The 16,152-nt window shown below is 50.7% G+C and overlaps 1 protein-coding gene across 2 annotated transcripts; it reads right to left on the reverse strand.

Annotated features, from left to right (window-relative positions):
• Window positions 1-3,012: 3,012 nt before the first annotated feature.
• Window positions 3,013-15,854, reverse strand: CCDC9 (coiled-coil domain containing 9). Of its 2 annotated transcripts, none has more exons than XM_020978447.2 (12): window positions 15,747-15,854; window positions 15,452-15,508; window positions 14,592-14,696; window positions 14,400-14,501; window positions 13,980-14,258; window positions 12,619-12,702; window positions 12,363-12,533; window positions 11,851-12,026; window positions 4,524-4,570; window positions 4,269-4,401; window positions 3,980-4,061; window positions 3,013-3,855 (listed from the first exon to the last, which is right to left on the reverse strand). In XM_020978447.2, exons 2-12 carry the CDS (start codon window positions 15,452-15,454, stop codon window positions 3,451-3,453), a joined length of 1,587 nt encoding a protein of 528 aa, XP_020834106.1. In that variant the 5' UTR covers window positions 15,455-15,508; window positions 15,747-15,854; the 3' UTR covers window positions 3,013-3,450. The 2 variants fall into 2 exon arrangements, with proteins under 2 accessions (XP_020834106.1, XP_020834103.1); XM_020978444.2 differs by having other exon boundaries at window positions 14,379-14,501.
• Between the last annotated feature and the right edge of the window lie 298 nt (window positions 15,855-16,152).

Here is a 16,152-nt window from a genome sequence, read left to right on the forward strand (position 1 = left end):
AGCAATATTTTTAAAGTTTGCATTTTAAATAAAATTTAGTTACTTTTTTTAAAAAAAATTCAGTTGCTTTTGTTTCTTTGGTTTGATGAAGAAAAATAACTTCTTGTATGATTCAACATTCAATAAATGTTCACCTTAAAAAAATAGAAAATACAATTCCTTTGGTGCCCAGAGTGTAATCAATGGCAGGTACTACTACTGCTTACAGCTGTGTTCAGAATGGGTGCTTGGGGCTGGGAGGAACCCTCCAGAGACTGCACACACGCATAATGTGGGGGTGCCAGAGGTGAGGGTGCGGTTCGTGAGCAACCCAGGGGCCCAGAGAGGTTTAGCGATTTTCCCCAAGTCAAAATCACCGCACATCACTTGGGTGACTTTTCTCATGGGATGAGGGGGAGGGGTAGACAGTCCATGTACCCCAGGGCCACCCCCCCAGTCCCTTCCCCTACCACTTAAAGCAGTTGCAGTACCCTTCCCTCTGGTATCCTTTCAGTGCTTTTAACTGTGGCAGCCCAGCACTAGATGAGGGGTGGGGTGGGGTGGGGTGGGGGAGGGGAGGACGGGGGACTGGCAGGCATCCCAGCGTCCTTCCAGCCTCCTCATCCTCCAAAAAGCTGGAGGCCATCCCAGCCTTCCACCTTCATAGGCAGCAAACGAGCTCGTTTCTTGTCTCACTTGTTGAACAGCAAACCTTTCCAGTTTATTCGAGCTGTTTCGTCTGTAAAAGGTGAGAGGGGGCTGGGCCTGATGATCTCAGTTATATCCTACAATTTATTGCTCAGCAAGGTTTCCTCTGCGCTTGCAGATCTCTAAGAACGTATTCTGCTCACGATTGCCAGGGTGGTGAAGGTGAGAAGGCAGCATCAGGTAGCTGGGAGGCCTTGGAAGGATGGCGCTCTCCAGTGCCCATCTCCCACCCAGGCCGAACACGGAAGTCCTTCCTTATTGTCCGACCCCCATCAGGCCTGGCCTAGTCGTCAGCAATCTCCCCCCAACGTGGGCATTGCGTTATAATGTCGCCTGCTTTCCCGGATCTAACTCGGCCCCTCGCACCCCCTGCTTTCACTCCGGATGCTTTTCACCTGCTCTCCTACCCAGCCCCCCTTTCCAAGTGGAGAGGTGCTGAACCCCGAGATCTCAGGCTAAAGACCCCACTGGGCGCTCAAATCCCATCCAGGCTAGAGACCAGGGGATGCCCAACGTAGTCCAGGGCTTGCATATGACTAGAAAATGGCATCTTTTCCCCTGAAGGGGGGCCGGGATGCTATGAAGTGGCAGCGAACGGTGGGAAGCCCCCTCCCAGACTCCGGTGGCGCAGACATTGAAACTAGCTCACACGCAGGAAGGCCAGGGAATGAATGAATTTATTTCCAAATAGGAAACACGTACACACACATATACACACATACACACACACCCCCAGACGGGATGGCTAGACGAGGCAGGGGAGTCGCCACGGGGAGTACTGCGCCGAGAAGCTCTGGTGGCCTCCCTTTCAGGGAGGTCGAGGCTGGCCAGCTGCTGGGCTCCGGGGGCCTCCGCTATGTAGACAAGAAGGGTCCTCAGGTGCGGGGGGCGCTGAATCTCAGAAGGCTCCGGGACGGCTTGGGGGCGGCCGCCCCCCCCTTCTTCCCTATCCCCCATTGTGTGGGGCCTGCACATCTGGGGTGGGGTGGGGGAGGAAAGGGCACATCTGGAAGGGAGAGCTTCCATCTGGGAGGGGGCTGTCGGGGTGGGGGAGGGAGGGAGACGAACATCTGGGAGGGGGTGTCTAGGGGTGGGAGGTGCACATCTGGGAGGGGGTGTCCGGTGGTGTGATGGAGGGAGGCGTCCCACCGGCCTGGCGAGGATCCTTCGTCAGGGGCCCGGCGGGGGCGGCGGGGGCAGCGGTCCAGGCGCACGTCCGGCGGTTCCGAGGTCCAGGACTCCAGCGGTGGCAGAGGCAGGTGGAGCTGGGGTTCGGTTCGGCCAGGCCCGGGCGCGCGCGGCCGCCTCGTCTATCTACCCGGGGCTCGTGGTGCGGCCGCGGCGGCTCCAGCGGCGGCGGCGGCGGCTCCGGCGCGGGATCCCGGGCGGCAGCTGCGGGGGGGAGCGGGGCCCGGACGCCTGGCCCGCGGCTGCGGGGGCGGCGAGTGCGGCGGGCGCCGCGGGGCTGCAGGAGGGCCCGGGGGCCGCGGGGCGGACACAGGCGCCCGGGGGCGCAGGGCTGGCGGCGAGGCGGGTGGGCGCCGCGGGGGCCCACACGAGCCCATAGTAGGCGGCCAGCAGTGCGGCGGCCAGGGATACGCACACGCAGTAGGCACACACCGGCGCCAGGCGCAGCCAGCGGCCCGCGGGGGCCTCGCTCCCCACCGCCTCGAACCCGGGCTCGGGTTCCGAGGCCCCGCCGCCGCAGCCGCCGCCACCGCCGCAGCCGCCGCCGCCGCGCATCCCTGCGGGGAGCCCGGACCGCTGCTCCGCACGCGCCCGCGCCCAAACCTGATGCCGAACCCGATGCCGAGCCGATCCCGAGCCCGCGGCCCCGCAGCCTCCGGAGCCCGCCCCCGAGCCCCGCCCCCAGCCTGAGCCCCGCGTTCTGAGCCCGCCCCTTCGCTGACGCTCCGGCTCCAGCTCTACCCCCCGGGAGGGGTCTAGTCCCGCCCCACCCCCGCCCCATCGTTTTTCAAACCCGGTCTATAACCGGGCCTTCACCCGAGCCCCAGCCCCGCCCCCTGCTGAAACTGACAACCTAACCCCACCCCTCCCTCTAGCTCCTAATTGGGCCCCGCCCCCCCGGGCTCTCAGGCCCTTCACCTGCCTTACTCCGTCCTCCACTGGCCCCCGAAACCAAGCACCCCAACCCTTTTCCCCATCTCCACCCTTCAGGCTGACAAGGAGAGGAACCAGGGCCACAGCGAATGAATGAATGGATGAATGAGAAGACAAAACTACCCTCGCCCAAGCCTCCCACCACGTAGCACCTAGACTGGGCCCAAGATGTCCCCAAAAACAGGGCAGGAGGAAGCATCCACGTTTATTTACAATCGGCTCCTTTATTAAGGTTTGAGGGGCAGGGACACAGAAAGAAGGGAAGGGACAAGGCCCTTCCCTTCCATACCACAGGGGACAGGAGATCCAAGCATTAGGGAAAGTGACCTGCACCGCTAAGGGATGAATCCACCACCCCCACTCCCTAAGGGCACCAACCCCCTTCCCCTCCCCCACTCTCCCTCGATCTCCCCTCCCTCCCCAGTTACTGGGCTGAGCGACCCCGAACTTGACCATGGGGGCTGTGGGGAAGGAGCAGGACGGAATGATCTGGAGAAGCAATCCCTCCCACCCACAGCCATCCTCTATGAAGGCCTCATCAGCCCTAAGAGCACCCTTCTAGCCTCCAATCTGCAGGGGGGAATGGGTCAGTGTGCACTGGAGCTGGATCTCTTGGTCAAGGTCATGCATCCTGTGGGCCAGTCACTTCCCCTCTGTTGTGGGGGTGGAACCAGGGCTGGAGCCGGGATCAGGGAGGGCAGCTCTGGGGGAGTTCTGCTCCATCTCCTCTCCCCAGTCAGACACTGGCTGGTGGCCTCCAGAGGGTGAGAAGGGGCTGGCAGGAGCTGCTGGGGCTGGGACCTCGGGGGCAGGACTCGCCTGCTTAGGTCCTGGGGCCTGCCCAGAGCCACCAGCACCTGTCTGCTGCTGATCATCTTCCTCCTCCTCCTCCTCCTCTTCTTCCTCCCCAGAGTCTGCATCCTCTTCCTCACCATCCTCTTCCTCATCTTCACCACTCACATCTTCCCACTGGTCCTCATCCTCGTCAGCAGCAGTTGGGGTTTCTTCTGCAGCTGGGGGCTCTGGGGCTACACTGGGGGTCTGAGTCTGCGGGGGTAAGAAAAGCAGAGCAGGCCTGTGTCTTCTTCCTCTGTCCCTGACTCCTTCCCTTGCCCTCCCCCTCAAAGACTGCAACATCTGGAAACCCAGGGTGTTCCCTCCTCCTCCTTACCTGCGGCTCTGAGACTGGGGGTTTCTCCGGGGGGGCAGCAGGCAATTCCTCTTCCTTGGGCTCCCACCGGTCATCATGGTGGCTGGAGGAAGCAGGCATGAGTCAGGGACAGAGAAGAGGGAGATGGAAACACCCACACCAAAGACGGGGCCTCACTCAGCCCTGGGGTCTGGCTGCTTATTACTAAAACCCAATTTCTTTCAGGGGCTGGAAATGGTAATCCCAGGACTAGCCATCTTCAGGGGAAAGAACCTGGGCAGAGACAATGAATCAGTCAGAAGATTCCCACCTGTAGCCCCGAGGGGGCCCCTTGACTCGGGGACGGCTTGTCTTTCTTCTCCTACGGCTGCCACACACTGTCTTGTGTTGGGACAAGAAGTCTCCAAAGGTTGGGGGTTTCGGGGGTCGGCTACTGCCCTCATCTGTGGGAAGAAGGGGCTGGGTGGAGACAAGACCCTCCACCTGGAACAAACTCCTCCCTCCCTTCCTCTCCCCCATCCATCCCTCTGAGGCCCAGGGCTTTGAAGGCCATCCCAGGTCTCACCATGATGCGTGGGTGTTTCTGAGGCAGAGCTAGGGCCATCCTTGAACCTGGGGGAAGAGGGTCCAATTCAGCAAGAAAAGATTGATGGGGGAAGGCATGACAGAGCAACAGAGCGTGGGAGGCGAGGGTGTGGACGTGGGAGAGAGCAGCCTGGGAATAAGGTGAAGACAGAGCAGGGAAGCAAGAAGAAAAAAGGAAGAGAAAGACATGAAGGTGAGCAGAAAAGAGAAGAGAAAGGGAGCCCCACCAAGATGGCGGAGCAACAGGAAGAAGGATAGTGCCATTCTCCCCAGGACTACTCCAGAAAGACTAAGATAAAAAACACCAGACCAAGACCAGACTGGGAATGTCAAGTCATTTTCCCAGCCCAGGTCATCTCAGGGAGACAAACCAAGAAGTCTGCGGACGATGGGGCCCAGGTGTGGGCAGAAGTCCAACCCATGGAGCCACGGCTGTGCGGGAGGACAAGAGGACCAAGGCTCACACAGAAGGGCCAGTCCAGCTGCATGGCTCTGAAGCCAGAGGAGTGGGGTCTCAGACCCAGTCCCCACCTCAGTCTGGAACCTGCTGCAGCAAAATAACAGAAAAATAACAGAGGGAGGACACCCACAGCCAAGGGCAGAGGGCTGATTATGACTGAGTCAGGAAGTAGCCAGTCTACTGGAGCTCCAACCAGGGGCAAGGCAAGCCCACAGGCCTGGTGATCAGAAACAAAGGCAAATAAGGAACCTGCAGAGCTGAGAAAAGGAGCAGAGCTCAAACTCTGCCCTAGAATAGACCACTTTGAGCCTACTGACAGCTTGCAGGTCCCCGGGCTCAGCTGTCCCTCCTAGAATAACACAGCACTCAATACCCTGAGACAAAACCCTAAACAATACAAAATAATCACAGCCAAGATACTCCCTCCAGAAATGCACAGCGTCCATCCCTAACAGAAAGTCCAAGTCAGAAAGACTGGAAGAATGAGGAAACAAAAGAAATACCACCAGAAAGAGCTATTATGGTTACAGGGACACTAAAGACACAAACCCAGAAGAAAATGACGAAAATATCTCCAAGCAAGTCTGCAAGAAAACACAGGTTGAGCACAAGTTCAATCAGAATTTCTGGAAGAGATGAATCAAGAGTTTAGAAAGGGCTAGAACTTATTTTATAAACGAAATGAGAGTACTAAAGGAAGGCACTGGGAAAGATATAAGAACAGAAGAGGGAAACTGGAAAAGAAATGAGAATTATGGAAGAATGAATTGGAAAGATAACAGCTGGGCACAAGAGGCACAAAGCCTTACCCAAGCAACAGATTCTTCGAAAATTAAGACCAAACAGAAGTTAATGACCACATGAGATAAAAAGACATATTAAAAACAAAGTCGGGGCAGCTAGGTGGCTCAGGGGATAAGAGCACTGGCCCTGAAGTCAGGAGGACCTGAGTTCAAATCCGGCCTCAGACCAAACACTTGACACTTAGTAGCTGTGTGACCCTGGGCAAGTCCTTAACCCCAATTGCCTGAAAAAACCCCACCAAAACAAAGTCAAAAGACAAAAAAAAAAAAGAGAAAGAAAAAATTTAGGGTATTTCATATCAAAAATAACTAAAAGACAGATCAAGAAGAGATAATTATAAAAGTCAATGAACTTGAAAGAGAAAACATCAATTAAAAACTTATTTTTAAAAAATCAATGGATTATGATAAACAAGAAAACATAAATCACTTAGAAAAGAACTCCATATTTGATAAAAACTGATGCTGGGAAAGCTAGAAAGCAGTCTGGTAGAAGTTAGGCTTAGACTAACATCTTACACCATATTCCATAATACATTCTAAACGGATACATAACCTTAATATTAAAGGTCATACTATAAAAATAGAAGAGAAATAAATAATATACCTCTCCCAGGTATGTGTAGTTGTATTCACAACCAAAGGACAGAGGCAATTACAAAACAGAAGGTACTTTGAATTATATGAAACCGAAAAGCATAGACAAATTAATAGTAGCAGAATGGGAAAAAAAAAGCTATGTATTAAATATCTCTGATAAGGGTTTGGTATCCAATATATATAAATAAACAGCAGGTGTATATATGTGTGTAAACACATGTATACACACATTATATACATGTGTGTGCACAAACACATGTACACACACCCCCAATAGCATTTTCCAACAGATAAGTGGTCAAAGGATAAGAAGAAATAATTCTCAGAAAAACTGCAAATTATTAACAATCGCATAAAAGAATGTTCCAAATCATTAATAATAACAAAAATACAAGTGAAAACAACCATGATGTTTCACCTCATACTGTGCAAATCGGCAAAGATGACAAATGATGAAAATAGTCAATGTCAGAGAGGTTGTGGAAAAATAGGAACACCTGTACATTGTTGGTGAAGTTGCGAATTGGTACAACCATTGTGGTTTGGGTTTTTGGGGGGTTTTTTTAGGCAACTGGGGTTAAGTGATTTGCCCAGGGTCACACAGCTAGTAAGTGTCAAGTATCTGGTCTGAGGACACATTTGAACTCAGGTCCTCCTGACTTCAGGGCCAGTGCTCTATCTACTGCGCCACCTACCTGCCTCTTAGAAAAAGATTTTAAAATGTTTTTGTCAATGAAAGGACTAGAGGGAAAAGAAATGAGAGTTTGGAAGAATGCACTGGAAAGGAAAAACCTTGCCCAGAAAGCAAATTCCCTGAAAACAAGAACGGACCAAATAGAAGCCAAGGACTCCACGAGAACACAAGAAATATTAAAGTCTAAAGGCTGAAAAAAGAGAAGATCTAACATTTCATAGCAAAAATAAATGATGTGGAAGACAGACAAGGAGAGATAATTTAAGAGTCAATGGACTCCCTGAAAGCAGTGACAAAAATAATTCTAGACTCCATGTTTCAAGAAATCATAAAAGAAAACTGCTAAGATCTCTTAAAAGCGAAAATAGAATCTACCTGTCACCTCCTAAAGGAAATGAAACCTCTCAGGAACATCACAGCCAAAATTCAAGAGCTTCTAGACTTAAAAAAAAAAAAAGGAAAGGAAAGGGGGAAGAAAGGAATTATACTGGGGGGGGTAAGGGAGAATTGGATTATTTTACAGGCAACACTTGAACTTCACTCTCATTTGAAATGGTCAAAGGAGGGAAACACACAGAAATCAGCACAGAAATGTATTTCACTCAGCAAGGAAACAGGAAAGAAAGAGGATAACGTCGAGGGGACAGTAAGAGGGGTTATTCCTAAGCAAACCAAACTCTAGTTATAGAGAATGGATCACAAAGAAGGGTTTTAAAAGAAAAGAAAGGATAAGAACCTGTGAGTGGGCTGCAGAGCAGAGAGAGAGCTGAAGGAAGAAGGGCGGATTTCATTCAGCCTCAAGCTCGGGGGCTGGGCACATCTCCCTCTCTCACTACCCTCTTCTTAAGTGGGAAAAGAAGGAGGGAGGGCAAGAGAAAGAAAAGCATAAGAGAACAGGATAGAGGGAAATAAACAATTAATGATGACAATTGTTAAGAGAAATGGGATGAATTCTCCCATAAAACGGAAAAGGATAAAAGAGTGGATTACAAAGCAGAATCCACCAACACGTTGTTTACAAGAAACATACTTGAAACATCAAGGCCCTCACAAACTTAAAATAATGGCCTGGAGTAAAATCCACCATGTTTCAGCTGAAGTAAAAACATGCAGGGGAAGCAATTAGGATCTCAGACAAGGCAAGACAAAAAAATAACATTATATATGATTTATCTTATAAAAAAGACAAACAGGAAAACTACATTTTGCTGAAAGACATCACAGACAATTAATTAATACCAATACTAAAGATAAAGGAATCAAATAGCACAGCATATAAATGCTTAAAGAAAAAAGAAAAATAGAGTAAAATTATAATACTAAGGAACCTCAATGTGCCCCTTTCAGACCTACTTAAATCTAGTCAGAAAATAAAAAAGTTAAGGACCTGAAGAGAATTTTAGAAAAGTTAGATACAACAGACACGTGGAGATTATTAAAGGAGTGTACATATTTCCCAGCTGTGCATGGAATCTTTATAAAATTGACCAGGGCATTAAAAACCTCACAAACAAATGGAAAGAACCTGAAATATTAAAAGCTTCTTTCACAAACCACAATGCAATAAAATTATACTGAATAAAGGGCCGCTGTAGAAACTATTAAAAATTAACTGGAGACTAAATAACTATCCTAACAAACCACAGAGACAATCAATGACTTCACTAAAGTGAACGACAATAATGAAACATACCAAAATTTTTGAGATGCAGCCAAAGTAGTCCTTAGGGGAAGATTTATATTTCTAAATACTTTCATCAATTAAAAAAAGAACATATCACCAAACTGGGCATGCAACTAAAAAAATTTAAACTGACAAACTAAAAACCACAATTAAATACCAAAACAGAAATCCTGAAAATAAAAGCGAGAGATGAACAAAATTGAAAGCAAAACCCTCAGTGAATTACTAAATAAAACTAGGAGTCGTTTAAAAAAACAACAACAAAATAGATAAACCATTAAGCAATTTGATTTTTAAAAATAAAGATAAACAAATCACTAGCATCAAAAATGAAAATGGTGAATTCATAACAAATGAAGGAAATTATTAGAAACTATTTTGCCCAATTATGAACCAAAAAAACCTTCACAATCTAAATGAGATGGTACAAAAATATAAAATGTTCAGCTTACCAAAACATGATCTCAGAAAAAGAAATCAACTCAAAATGAGCTCCCAAAGAAAAAATTCTGCAGAACAGATGGATTCACAAATTAATTCTGTCAAACCTTTATACAACAATTAATTCATCTATTATTAAAGCTCAGCAACATATCACAAAGATTATACACTATGACCAGTTTGGATTTATACCAGGAAGGCAGGGCTGATTCAATATTAGGAAAACTATAAACATAAATTACCTTCTTAATAACAAGAACAACAAAAACCATGTTTATGTCAACAGTTTTCAGCAAAAGCTTTTGACAAGATACAATTCTTGTTAAAAACACAAGGCAACGAAGTAAAAATGGACTCTCAATAACACAACAGAAGTAACGTTTATCTAAAACCAAGAGTCACTGTACGTAATGGAGATAACAGCCTACAGCCCCTTCCAACAACGTCAGGGGTAAAGCCAAAGTGTCCATTATCACCATTACTACTTGACATAATGCAAAAAATGGCAGCTATTGAAGTAAGGCGGCAACAAAAGGAAGGGAAGGACTAAAAACAGAGGAAATAAATTAGCCCTTTTTATAGATGACGTGATGATTTACTTAGATGATCTAAGAGACAACTAAAAAATTAACTGCAAGGTTGCAGAACAATCAAATAAACTCACATCAATCAATCGTCTGCATTTCTGTTAATTACCTACCAAATACAGCAGCAAGAGACAGAAACAAAGAGAAGTTCCATTTACAGTAACTACAGACAGTCAAAATACTTGGGAGTCTGCCTGTGCCAAGACACACCCGGGAACTATAAAATTATAAAACACTCTTTACATGAATGAAACCATCTAAATAAATGGAAAAATGTGAATTGCTTATGACCAAGCCAATATATAATAAAAATGACAATACTACCTACACTGATTTCCTTGTTCAGTGCTACGTTAATCAAAGTACCAAAAGATTCCTTCATAGAGAAAGGAAAAAATAACAACAAAGTACATCTGTTAAAACACAAGGTCAAGAATCTCAAGAAAAATAATGAAAAAAAAAAAGGCGACCTAGCCATACCAGCTCTCAAAAAATACCGCAATGCAACAGTCATCAAAAACAATCTGGTCCTGGGGTGAGAGACAGAAAGCTCAATCAGTGAAACAAATGAGGTATAACAATTCACAGAAGGAAACACAAGAGCCCAGTGTTTGACCGATCCTAAGTACTGTGATAAGAACTCACTACGTACCAAAAACTGCCGGGAAAACTGGGAAGCCTCTGAGCAGAAATGGAGCCGAGACCAGCACCTCCTAGCACACACCGAGTTCCAAATGGACACATAAGTCAGACATAAAGGGTGACATCACAAACAAATTAGAAAAGCAAGAAATTACCAGTTAGATATATATATATGGTTAGAGGAAAAATTCATGATAAAACAAAGGACAAAGAGAATCACAGAAGGTAAGATGAACAATTCTGATTAAACAAAATTTTAAAGGTTTTTAACAAATAACCAAAATGGCTAAAATTAAAACGGAAGCAGATAAGTGGGGAAAAAAATCTCTGCAGCAAGTTTATCTGATAAAGCTCATACTTCTAAGATATACAGGAAACTGATCCAAATTTATAAGAATTCATTCCCCAAATCGGCAAATGGTCAAAGAACATGAACAGTTTTCAAAAGAAGAAAACCAAGCTATGAAGAGCCACATGGAAAAATGCTCCAGATGACTAACAATTAGAGAAATTGAAATTAAAACACTGAGGTTCCACCTTCCACCAATCAAAGTTGATAAAAAAGTGCCAGATGCTAGAGAGGCTGTGGGAAAACAGGCAGATGACTACATTGTTGGTGGAGCTGCATACTGGTTTAGCCACACCGGAAAACAATTTGGAATGACGCCTCCAAAGGTATATTCTGCGTATGCTCTCTTTCCCACTAACACATTCTAATCCTAGGTCTATACTCCAAAGTGACCAAAGAAAGAGAAAAGGGCCCTATATGTACAACAATATTCAGAGCTGCTCTTTTCATACTGTCAGAGAACTAGAAACTGGGGGGGTGACCATCACCTGGCTGAACAAGCTGTGGAATGCTACTCTGCCATAAGAAATGATGAAGGGAATGGTTTCAGAAAAACCTGGGAAGACTTCTATGAATTGATGCAGAGCAAAGGACAATTTCTACACTAACAAGACTGAAGACCAACAGCTTAGAAAGGCTTAGGAACTATAGTCAATGCAACAACCGACCAGGATGCCCCAGGATTCATGACAAAACACACTCCCCACCTCCTGACGGAGGGGACAGACTCAGAGCACAGACTGACACGGGCGTTTTGGATGTCACCATCCCAGGAATTTGTACTGCTTCACTATCTACGTTGTTAACAAGGGTTTTACTTTTTTCTTTCTTTCTTTCTGTATTGCGGGGGGGGAGACATTGAGGGGAAGGGGGAGAGAGAAAGTGGATTTTCAGGGACTGAAAAGAGTATTAACTAAAAAAAAGGAGACCAGGAAATAAAAAAGTGACCAGGAGATGAGAAAGGAAGAGAAGGCTAGGGGTCAGAAGTGGCAATGGAAGCCCCCAAGTAGGGGGCAGAGGTGGCTCCGGACAGGGACAAGCACCCACATGCCCTCTGTCTTCTCAGCATCCCACTCCCTACGCCACTGGCCCGTGGGTTTCCGATGCCGCTGCAGCCTCTCTTGGTCAATGCGCTCACGCTCCTGCTTCCACCGCAGGTATTCAGCCCGCTCCCGGCCTGTCATGGACAGTGTCATGTCCCCACCGGGTCCTGCCCGACGACCCTGCTCTCTCCAACAAATAGCAACAATGGAGCCACGTCCCAGGGGGCCCAGCATCCCTCTGTCCCAATGCCACGCCCCTTCTCCTACCCCCTGGTTCAATATCCTCCCAGGCCAGGACCCAGACCCAGCTCTTTGCCAGCCTCCCCCAGAGCCAGGGAGTCAGCCTGGCAGTACATTTTCCGCCCGGGCTCTCCCCCGTGCTCCAGCCCTTCTCAGCCCAGCACTTATCCCATCCCCAGGCTCCCTCACTGCTGGTACCCATAGCCCAGGGCCTAGCTCCTCCCTGAGCGCCACCACCCCCAAGGTCCCCATTTCCACTCAGGTTCTAGCACCCACATAACGCTCCTGCTCCAGGCCACTGCGAACACGCTCAAAGTCAGCACCACCCCAGTTCCGCCCATGGCGCCTGCTTCCCTCCCGACGGTCCCGCTCTGATTCCTGCAGAGGTCCACTGCGACGAGGATCATCCAGGAAATTCCGGACAGGGTTCTTCTCAGGCAGCCCGTCCTGAATTCAGGGTAAGCAGGGGTCAGTGCCTGGGGGGACCAAGCAGGGCTCCTCACCAGCGCCAGCCCTCCCAGGCCCCACTCACCCGCTGATTTCTCTCATACTCAGCTATCTTTTCCATCTCTTCATTCATCTTTTCAATATTCTGGCGACGTCGCTCCTCCCATTCCTGCAAGGTCCAGAGACAGAGATAAGAAAAGAAACACAGAAGAAGAGACAGGAGATCCAAGCCAAAGAAAAGATAACAGAGGAAGAAAGAGGAAAGACAAGGAACAGGTCAAGTTAACAGATCAACAAGCATTTATTAAGCGCCCACTGTGTGCTGAGCCCTGAGAAAAAAAAAATAAGTAAAAACTCAGTCCCTGCCCTCAAGAAGCTCACAATCTAATTGGGGGGAGGGGCAGCGGCGGGGAATGACAACATGCAAACCACCAGCAACATAAGAGTACAGACTGGGGATCTCTAACTTGGAGGGTCTCAGAGGAAAGGCACTAACATCCAGGGGAACTGGAAAGGCCTCTTTTACAAGGTGGGACCTGAAGGAAGTCAAGGAAAGGCAGGATAAGATGAGGAAAGATAGCATCACAGGTATGGGGGAGTCCACTCAGAGAAAAGGCCCAAAGTCGGGAGATGGAGCATCTCACGCGAGGAACGGCTGGGAGACCGGTGTCACTGACTGCAGAGAACACTGGAGGCGAGGGGACGAGCAAGGTGGAAGAAGACTACAAAGGCAGGAAGGGCTTTCAAAGCCAAATAGGCAGAGGCAGCTAGGTGGTGTAGAGCACCAGCCCTGGAGTCAGGAGGACCTGAGTTCAAATCTGGCCTCAGACCAAACACTTGACACTTACTAGCTGTGTGACCCTGGGCAAGTCACTTAACCCCCAACTGCCTCATCAAAAAGAAAAAAACAACAACAACAGGATTTTATAAATGATCTGAATAGCAGGAGGAGTATGAGGACAGTAACGTGGTGAAAACCTCAGGAGGAGAGGGAGATGGCCAGAGGCCAGGACGAGACCTGAGAAAAGGCCCCCAGACTTGGCAGCTAAGACAGAGACCCTGGTCAGACTGGAGAGAGCAGCAGGCTGGGGGCCAGAGAGCGAGGGGCTGAGCAGAGGAGAGTAGAGGAAGCAGAGGCCATGACTGCAGGTGCCTCCCATGGAATCGAGGCACGACAACAGGGTGCAGGGATGGATGGAGAAGGGAGGGGGAGCAGCAGGGCTGTGAGGGCATCAGCACAGAAGCAGGCAGTGACAGGGAGAGCCGAAGATTACTGATCACGGGGATGATCAAGGGGGCAGTGTGCTGCAGATGACGTGATGGAGCGGGGCCCCTGTAAATACAGAAGGGTTTCCTTGGCCAGGAAAAGGACCACATCTTCTTGGGAGACAGAAAACTGGGAAGCAGAGATGCTCGAGAGAGGAGGCCCTCTCCCTGACTCAGTACCTTGGATCTCCTATCTGGGACTGGGGCATCCCCTGCTGCCGTGCTGGTCCCAGAAGGGTAAGCGGACCCTCCTCGGCCCCGGCCTCGACGGCCCCGGCCTCCTCCGCTTCGTGCTGGTGGTGGTTCCACATAGATCACCACTTCTTCTTCCCAGAACCTAGAACCCCTGCCCAGACCAGCCCGGCCTCCTCGCTGCGCGGCATTGCGGCCCCCCTTCCCGGTGCTGCCCTGGGCCCGGGCAGGGGCACATGGCCGACGGCCTGAGCCCACGGTCTTCTCCTGCAGGTGACAGGTAAGGGAAGGTGGTAAGCCAGTTGGCAATACAATCCCAGACCCCAGACTTCACAAGGAGCTCCCAGAGACTTCCCTTCCCCAGCCCCAAGTGCTCAGCCCCCACACCCTGACTTGGGGCCCTGTCACCATGTCCACAGCAACATTCTCCTTCTCGGCAGGGCGCCCCTTCCGGGGTCCTGTCACAGCCACACCCTCCGATTCAGCCTTCTTCCGGTCTTCCTCAATCTCCTGGAAGATGGACAGAGATGCTATGGCTGGGAGACTCACCGATGGGAACCACAGGGCATGGGAGCCGAGAAAGGCTGACCGGCCACCCACCTGGTAACGCCGGATCAGAGCTGCATTCTTCTTCCGCAGGGCCTCGATACGTTTGTCCAACTCTGCATCCTTCTCTTCCTTAGACTTTAAGTCCAACGTGGTGGCCTGACCAGCCAGGAGAGGAGGGGAGGCTGAAAAGCTAGACTACCTCCCTCGCCCCTGCAGCTGGCACTGCTGGAACCCCCTCCCAGGACCGGGGGCCCGATTTCCTAGGTCCCCAGCTCCCCTCCCCCTATGACTCCCGATCCCCTGACCCAGAGCTGGAAACCTGCACCCCGAGGTCCCCCTCCCCCTCCCCTCAGGATTACTGATGTCCTGACCTAGACCTGAAAACCTGCACCACGAGGTCCCCAGCCCCCTCCCGTGTGGCCTTCCCCCAAAGCAGCTCGGAGCCTGTGCTCCCGGGCTCTTCCCTCTTTGCTGGGGGGCCCTGATTTCCTAGTATGTGGGACCCTGCACTCAGGGGTTTCCAACCCCCCTTCTCTGACGTGCTCCCCTCAAAGCTAGGCATTCAGGTACCTATACTCCAGGGTCCCCAAAATTATCTTCTATGGCTCCCCCAAGTCCTGGAATCTGCACTCCAGGGTGCCCCCATGTCTGGACGCCTATACTCTGGGGTCTCTCCCGTCCCCCTCCTGGGCCCGGTGCCTGCTCCTCGGGGTCTTCCACGGCTCCCCCAGATTCGGGCGCCTGCACTCGGGGTCCCCCCGCCCCCGCGCCCTCACATCCGGGCACCTGCAGTCTAGGGTTTCCTCCCCCTCCCGTTGGGCGCCTGCAGTCGGGGGTCCCCCTCCCCAAGTGCCCCTCGCTCCCCATGGCCGGGCGCTCGCTCTAGGGGGTCCCCCCAGCGGGGTCCTCACCATGCCTCTGGCCCGGCGGTCCCGGGGTCCCGGCCGCCCGCGTCGGCTCGAGGGTCTCTACAGGAAAAGACAGGCCAGGGTCGGCGGTGACTCAGCCCAGCAAGCCCCAGCAGCTTCTCCCAAGGCCCGCGTCCACGCCCCCGCGCAGGCCACGCCCTCCGAGCTAGGCCACGCCCCCTGACGCCACGCCCCCTGGGGGGCCATGCCCTGCGCCCCCACACTCAGGGCCATTCCCTCGGGCCCCCGCCACGCGTGTCTCCATGCGGCCCCGGGAGCCCCGCCGTTCCCCACTCACCGGCTGGGAGACCCCCGCGGCTCGTCGGCGGCCCCGCTGTCGCTCTCTCGCCGCAGCTCCCGGGCTCCCCTCGCGTCACTTCCTCTACGGATCATGTGGACACGGGGAAGGGAGGGGGAAAGAGAGCCACTTCCGGTCTGGCCTCCTGCTGGAGGGAAGTGATCTTAAAGGGACCGCGCCCTGTTTGGGTTGCTGCTTCACCCTACGAAGAGCATTCACCTTTCTAGACCTCATTCTGCAAAATAACTCTGTAAAATGAGTTCTATCACGTGGTTACTGAAGGCTTTTCCAGCTCTGGTACTCAGTGTTCTAGGTGTCCTCCCAGCTCTGACTTCCCCTGTTCTAAGAGCCCTCCCAGCTCTGATATTCTCTCTTCTCTATTCTGAGATCCTTTCTAACGTCAATA

Source organism: Phascolarctos cinereus, unplaced genomic scaffold (genome assembly GCF_003287225.1).
Source record: "Phascolarctos cinereus isolate Bilbo 61053 unplaced genomic scaffold, phaCin_HiC Scaffold_726;HRSCAF=1367, whole genome shotgun sequence".
Taxonomy (NCBI): Eukaryota; Metazoa; Chordata; class Mammalia; order Diprotodontia; family Phascolarctidae; genus Phascolarctos; species Phascolarctos cinereus.